Below are 7,929 nucleotides of genomic sequence, written 5' to 3'. Positions count from 1 at the left end.
GCTTTCTAGGAGCTGGACCAAGGGATGGCTGGACCGCTACAGGGAGCTGGGGCTCGGCCATAGTGGAGGCACCAACCTGCGAGGTCAGTGCCACTGCAGAGGCACCGACCTGCGAGGTTGGCGCTGCTGTGAGAGCACCAACTTGGGAAGTTGTCGCCGCGACGGAGCTCGTAACAGGCGGAGCAGGAGGAGTTTTTTCGGACCTCCTGGGGACTTTGGTGGGCCGATCCACCTTTCGTGACCCCGCCCTAGGACGCTTGCTCCTCTTGGCACCACCGCTTTCGATGATGTTGTCAAGGTCGGAATCCATCTTGTCTGCACAAGTCACGACACAAGGTGAATCATAAAAAAAAAAGAGGGAATAGTATATAAAGTGATTCAGTATCGCACAGATATACAAAGCAATGATAGAAGGAACCTAACTGGAACTCTCCCCCGAGCTCAAGCTCGGGGACCATGAGATTCCCCCATCTTTAGAAGAGGCGGGGGGAGTACCTTCCCTATAGGTGGACGTCAACCTCGAAAGGTCCCTATAATCATTGGTCCCATATTGGACGGCTATCCCGTCCCACACCTCGTTCAGACTGTACATGGTGTCATACTTCCCAAGCCAACTATCAAACCTATGAATTCGGTCATCTACCCAAGTCCATATGTAGAAGTGGTCTCTATCATCCGGACATAAAACTAACCTATCGGGTTTATATTTTAATAAGGTGGGGGACCACATTCTCGAGCTAAGGATGACTTTACCTTCTTCATCCGAGTCCGAGCTCGAGGCTTCATCATTAGCCTCATTCCCCGATGGCAGACTCCTTCGGCGAGCTGGAGGTGGAGGCCTCACCACTCTCCTCGGAGGGAGGATGCCTGTGGGCAAAGGCACCTGCTCCCAATGATCATACTTGTTATTGGACCAGTCTGAGGTGGACAGGCCATCTCCCAAAAGCTTACTCTCATGTAAGAGGTACGAGAGAGACCTCCGGCCGTAAGGGAGTTGGAGCAGAGTCTCTCTATGCTCCTTCATGGCGTCGTCGGGTGCAGGGCGGTGAAAATTGGTTGGAAAATAAGACACATTGTAACTGAGTACGAACCTACAAATAAGAGCCCGAGCAAAGAGATAAAGAATATTGGAATACTTACGAATCCGTCTGAATGAGTAGCATCGAGACAGGGACAGGACATCTATCCAGAAGAAGGCTTTTTTGAAGTCAGGCGGGTGATTAGGAAGGTCCTCAAACATCTTCTTCTCATTGGGGTAGCTCGAAAGATAGTAAAAGCCATCTCCTCCCCGAGCTCGGGAGGGATTTCTTTTCAGACAAAAGAGATATAAAATATCCTGCGGCGAAGGCCCCTTCCACTTCAGCTCGTGGTATAACGACCTCAGGGCAGACAAAACCCTGTAAGAATTGGTGTTGAGCTGGAACGGAGCCAACCCAAAAAAATTCGTGAAGTCCTTGAAAAAAGACTTCAAAGGCAGTAGCGCTCCTGCCTTCATGTGTTCCTGACTCCATGCTGCGTACCTCAGCCTGTTGTCGGGGTTTCCAGTCCCTGGGGCATAGCAGCTACGCTCGCTAGCGGTCGGAGCTCGACATCTCAAGGATCTTGACAACTTGAGGCCATGGAAGGCCAGAATATCAGTTATCTGATTTATCGAGGTAACCGAGATCCAATAGTGCTCGGCCTCGAAGATTTCTCTCCTCGGTTGCGAGGTAGAAGGCTCCCCATGAGTGAAAATTGGAGCTCTCCCGGGCTGTACGCAATGGTCACTGTCAATTTAGGGTCGAGTGGGATCGGCCTGGGCCCTGAATTGGATTCTGGATAAATAGCCTCTCGAAGGGTCCTCCTTTTCTTCTCTATGACCTCGTCAATTTGGCGGCGATAATGAGCTCGAATATCCTCCTGTTCGCGCGCGAGGTCGTACTCGCGAATTCGACGTTGATTCCGAGCGAACAACGACTCCGGGCTCAGGGTTTTGGGCGAGTAAGGGATTGCCAGCAACGACCCCCACCGTCTTTCCAGATTCAGTGACATCTAGCGAGAAAGAAAAAATGGTGAGGGCCGTGCATGCAAGAGTCCAAGAATTACGAGCTTGACAGGACAAGCTCGGAGTTTAAGAACAAAACGAACTTGATATTAAGACCCTATTAAAGAGTCAGAACGTATATTCTATAGGAAAAAGGAGGAGAGTGGACATAACTTTTTGAGAATCCCGAAATATCAGGGAAAAAAGGTGGCGGTTATTCAGAACAGGTAACATTGGGTATCGTGAATTCTTTAAAACCAAGATTTTGTACCCAAATGTCTTGGTGTGCAAGATACGTCTTTTAAATTTTGAAAACCCAGAAAAAAGAGACCATGTTTGGGTTTGTTCTACATATAAACTGGATTTAGAACCAGTAATGGAAAAACCTAAATCTAAATACCTATTGGTCGAAGTATCCTAGAATATCAAACTGCGAAATGAACTAGTGCATTCCCAGGAACAAAAACAGCAAAGCCGGAAACTGATAAAAATATATATACATATCAGATACTTACACAATGAAGGCGATTACAAAAAAATTGTCGACTGAAGGAGAGGCTGCAGGTATGTGCTCACGGTCTCGAACAGACTGGCGGTCCTTTGTTTCTTCGGCTGAGAAAACATGCACAAGCAAGAAGTTCCCAGGGAGAGTTTCTGGTTTTTTTTTTGTTCTTTCCTCTGACGAATGAAAAATAGAAGGAAGACGATGAATGGGGTCTTATATATAGACGGTAAAAGGGGATTAATCTGGGACATTGAATAAAATCCTTGCATGATCCAACGGATAGGGATTACTGATATGATGGTACCAGAAAGGTGGTAGACGAATGATCGTGGGCAGATTTCCAAGGTACTCGAGTACCCTGAATGGGCAATACCCAACTGACACGTGTCCATTCTCAAGTATGTGACGGTACGGTTCCCGAGGAAAGTAGTTCAAAAGTTTCCTTCTCATAGGATTCGAACAAATACTTTTGAGGGGGCAAGATGTTATACCAAGATTTCGAGCCATGAGAATTGTGACCTCGAAAGCTGGATTCATAATGAATGAACTCGTAAAAGTCTGGAATATGTTCGAAATCTAAACATCGAGCCTACGAAGCAGAGACGACTTCGAAGATGGTAGCCTCGAAATCCTCACGAGCTCGAAAGGTAGGCCCCGAGGTGCATCTGTTCTCTGGGAAGACCTCGGATCAGGGGGTCCGAGCCTGAGGCGCGTACGAGCTCGAAGTCATGTGGCCTCGGGAAATGTTATAGCTCGAAAGTCAATAGGAAACCTGGGAGAATAGGGTCTTGGTGGTATAGGATAATAACTTTGAATATCCTAGTAAATCACCAATACCAAGACGCGATCTACATTTATTACTGTAAATCCCCTACAATCAAGGGATATTATTTGATCAGTTATACGCCCCCTGGTCTTCAGGGGATGTTTCCTGTTATATCGGATTGCATGCATTTAATTTGATAATATAGAGTAACTACCCGAAATATGTGAGATAGTATTATGAAATCTTCTCTATAAATAGAGAGGTCATGCACCATTGTAAAGGACCGAATTTTTGTGATCTTGAGAGAAAACTTTGAAGAATTCATCCTTGAAGAATTTTCAGAGATCATCTTGAGTTTAATAATAAAGACTCGTGAACTAGGCAGATTTAACTGCTGAACCACGTAAAAAACCGTGTTTGTGTTATCATATTTTTATTGGCCATTACTGATTATTGTTTACGTGCTCTTCTTAAACTGTTGACGAAAAACGGCATCAACAAGTTTCAATTTTAATTTGGGTTGTTTCGAATTTGCAAATTTTAATTTTATTAATTTGTTTCTAATAATCTTTTAGATTTTTTAAAATTTAAAATGAATTTTATAGGTGTTGTTTTGTAATACTTAAAAAAATAGTTTTTTTATTTAATTAATTAAAAATTTGACAATCAAACATAAAATGTGTTTGGTAACTCCATTTTTATTTATTATTTTTTTAAATTTTAATTAAAATTTATTAAATTTTGAAAATAGAATTTTTTTCACTTTCAAATTTTTTTAAACCGTTTTCGACTTTTCCTTTTTTTTTCGTCGCTTCCTCAAATCAACACTTTATATTGTTAAACAAAAAATAAAAGTTATCAAACGCGTTTATTATTTTTTGTTTTTAAAAACAAAAAACAAAAATAGTTGCCAAACATATTTTTATTTTTTTAAAATAAAGAAACAAAAATAAAATTATATTTCCATTTTTGTGTTTAAAAAATTCAAAAACAAAAATTTTACCAAACACAACCATAGTATTTAAAGAATTTAAGGATATTGGATGCAATAATATCCAAATCATTTATAAAGTTACACTTTAATACCTAAATTTACGAGTATAAAAATGTGTCATGTGAATACTTAACGACAAGTTAACGGTTGCATCAAAATTGTAGATTTATGTATTATTACTGCAAAAAAAAAAAGATTTGGGTATTAAAGTGTAACTTTTGAAAAAAATTAGGTATTATCGCCACTAATATCCCATACAAAAATGAAGAAAAAATAGAAGGAAAAAAAAGAAAAAAAAAAGAAAGAAAACTGAATAAACATGAACAAAACAATACAAATGAAAGAAAAAATTGGTAGAAAAAAAAAAGAAAAAGGAAAAAATAGAAGAAAAAATAAGTAAAGAAAAAAAACTAATTAAAAAATGAAGAAAAAAAATAAAAAATTGAAAAAAAATTATCTTCAAAATAAAAAAAAATATAACTATGATAAAAAATGTAGCATAATTATATATTTTTTTTCAAATTTATGGAAAAAAAATCCCATAAATATGAACTTCCAAATAAAAAAACTATAAAAAATAGAAAAATTAAATGTCCATATTTTTGTAAAACAATCTTAAAAATCTCATAAATAATAAAATATTTAAAATATAATAGTAATTTTCTAAAATATATTAAAAATGTGATTAGACTATTCTATTATAAAATTAGAAACAATGTACATTTACTTAATGGTCATTAATGTCATTTTGAACCAAGCCACTCCACTATATTGATTCATGGGCACCACAAGGGATGAGAACAATTATTTGGGCTTTAGCCTCCTTGGAGATGTGCTAGATATACAGCCCATTAATGTCATTTTGAGCCTAGGCACTCCACTATATTGATTCATGGGCACCACATGGGCTGAGAACAATTATTTGGGCTTTAGCCTCCTTGGAGATGTGCTAGATATACAGCCCATTTTGTAGCTTTCTTTTTGGGACGAGTTGTACAGAGGAGTGAGGATGATTCAAGTTATCTACTTTGTTACAGCGGAAGTTGAGGATATGATGTAATGCAAGTGTGTTGAAGTTTGAGGCTGTGAATTGCACATACGCATCGAAGTAAGCAGAAAAAATTGATTTGTTGCATATAGTCATATACTATAATATAGTAAATCATGTCAAGGTTGGTGGTGGTACAGCATCAGCACCACAAAAACTCATCTCCCTCTCGTCTCCCTTCTTCTCTCTACGACTTCAATGGTGCTGGATTCCACAATCAAGTTCAGGTATAGTATTTTGGAATATTTATCTTATCTGGGTACGAGCTAGAATTTCTTTATTTATTATCTTTCATCCATTCTAGGACAATTCTATTCAAATTCTTTGTATATTTATAGCTTATTTCAAGTGGCCCTGAGTACATTTTTTTTTCCACCTTTCATGTGCAAACGGTTGCTTTCTGTGTCTTGGGTTGTTGGGCCTCCTTTAACTGAAAACTATTTTTTGCTTTCCTAGTCACTGTCGTTAGAAAATTGTTAGTGTTTTCTTATATCACAAACTATTTTGCGATTATTCATATGCAAATGTTTAGTCAATTTTGTAATGGGTGCATGCAACATTTTCTGTTCTAAATTGTATGGATGGTCATGAGAAAGCACATACCTGCTAGAGTTTAAGTTTGCTTACGATGAAGATGATTACTTGGTGAAATATATATATACACACGCGCACACACACACATATATATATATATATATGAACATATATTTTGAGACAGAAGATAGATGGATAGGCAAACCACTTATCAGTAATGAGATTAAAGAAAATTTCTCCTTGTAAGTGCCTTGTCTTTGCTAGACTTAAAAGTATACTAGGAATGAGTTTCAGGTTCTGAAAACTTGCTCTGACTTTGACATGTCTTTAAACTTCTGTAACAAAGTGACTTTGTCTTGTTAGGAAATTTATCAGTCTAATTGAAATTTTCAAGCTTCTTAAGAATTTTCCTCTTATCATCTAAGACAGAGTTCATGTATTAATGTCACCTGTATGCAGTTGCAGTGTAAGAAAAAGGTATGGATCAAGCCCAAAGGAGGATTAAGCGTTACATCTATTAGTGCAAAAAGGACTTTTATAATGGATGCCACTCAAGTCTTTGGAAAGCAATGCTCAGAATCTTGTGCCAAAGAGGAGCGTCAGGTGATATTTGCTATACTCATTCATATTTTCCTCTTGTAATTTCCTGGTCCAAAGGGGCATTCATAAGCATAAACTTTCTTTAACTTTGCTGTTTCGTGATGAGTCATAGCATAATTGGATATGAAAGATACAAGTTTCATGGAGTGGCATTCTATGTGAACATTGAATAACATTGATAAAATGAATGATTTAGCTATCTTCCAATGGTTTACATGTCTAATATATAATCAGACTAAAGCTTTTGCAATTCCTAGAAGGAATGCAATGGCCTTGATCTTGTCAGGCTACCTGTTCTCAGAAGTTGTGTCAGTTGATACTGCATTTGCTCAACAATCTGTTGCCTTCAGAGAATACATAGATACTTTCGATGGTTATTCATTGAAGTACCCTCAAAACTGGATTCAAGTGCGAGGAGCTGGGGCAGACATATTTTTCAGAGATCCTTATGTTCTTGATGAAAATGTCTCTGTTGAGCTGTCCTCTCCATCATCCTCCAAGTACAAGAGCGTCGAAGACTTAGGTCCACCAGAACAGGCTGCGGAGAAAGTACTGAAGCAGTATCTGACAGAGTTTATGTCAACAAGACTAGGCGTTAGACGTGAATCAAATATTCTTACCACATCATCAAGAATTGCTGAAGATGGGAGGCTCTATTATCAAGTTGAGGTAACATGTACTTCGTATTGAAAAGGTCAATTCCATAAGCTAATTAACTTGGTCCATATATTCCTTTCAAACTTGGTGTTAGTAAGCTGGAAGATGAATTAGCTGATCTTAATTTTCAAGCTCAGACATAAAAACACCATAGTAAAATTATTGCAGGGTTGAGTAGATTAAGGTTTCCTTTGATGATATCATTTCTATGATAACCTTACTATCCTGTAGAAAAGCACGTGGAACAAATGTTTCTTGCCCCTTTCTGGAAATTCCCATGTTTTCCATTTCTTTCTTTTGGCTGCAAGCTATCACGGTAGCTTCATAAACTCGGACCATGTCTTTTGACCAGGTAAACATTAAATCATATGCAAGCAACAATGAGCTGGCTGTTATGCCCCAAGACCGAGTACCTAGGCTCGAATGGAATAGGCGGTACCTTTCTGTTCTAGGAGTTGAAAACAACCGTTTATATGAGCTGAGACTTCAAACACCTGAAAATGTTTTTGAAGAAGAGGAAAATGATCTCCGCCAGGTTATGGATTCCTTTAGAGTAAACAAGGTGACTGTTTAACACCATGCTGTATGAAAAAAGCTTTATTCTTTTTTCTTTTCTCGCAGGCCTTATTCTTTGAAAGCCATTTTTATGTAGCTTCTTTTTTTCTCTCTAAACTTCATTTGTAGCCATGTAGTTGATTGTTGAGTAATGTGCATTGGATTTTTCATACAATATTCAATGCCAAACTCTTGACGGTCCTGTGTTAAATTATTCAAGAGATGTTGAAGCGTGTCAAATGAGAAA

The 7,929-nt window shown here is 38.3% G+C and overlaps 1 protein-coding gene across 1 annotated transcript; it reads left to right on the top strand.

Moving 5' to 3' along the window:
• Positions 1-5,276: 5,276 nt before the first annotated feature.
• LOC133788358 (psbP domain-containing protein 1, chloroplastic) lies at positions 5,277-7,929 on the top strand. Its single transcript, XM_062225820.1, has 4 exons — positions 5,277-5,563; positions 6,330-6,473; positions 6,705-7,139; positions 7,480-7,929. The coding sequence occupies exons 1-4, from the start codon at positions 5,453-5,455 to the stop codon at positions 7,699-7,701; spliced, it is 912 nt and encodes a 303-aa protein (XP_062081804.1). The 5' UTR covers positions 5,277-5,452; the 3' UTR covers positions 7,702-7,929.

Source organism: Humulus lupulus, chromosome 7 (assembly GCF_963169125.1).
Source record: "Humulus lupulus chromosome 7, drHumLupu1.1, whole genome shotgun sequence".
Classification (NCBI taxonomy): domain Eukaryota; kingdom Viridiplantae; phylum Streptophyta; class Magnoliopsida; order Rosales; family Cannabaceae; genus Humulus; species Humulus lupulus.
Note: the sequence above shows the minus strand (reverse complement) of the source record. Positions and strands in the feature narration are given on the sequence as shown.

Excerpts from the sequence above, each read along its gene's own strand:
- LOC133788358 (XM_062225820.1), top strand. The coding sequence starts at position 5,453 with ATGTCAAGGTTGGTGGTGGTACAGCATCAGCACCACAAAAACTCATCT. Across the intron at positions 5,564-6,329 it reads GATTCCACAATCAAGTTCAG|TTGCAGTGTAAGAAAAAGGT; the intron begins GTATAGTATTTT and ends ACCTGTATGCAG. Across the intron at positions 6,474-6,704 it reads GTGCCAAAGAGGAGCGTCAG|ACTAAAGCTTTTGCAATTCC; the intron begins GTGATATTTGCT and ends ATATATAATCAG.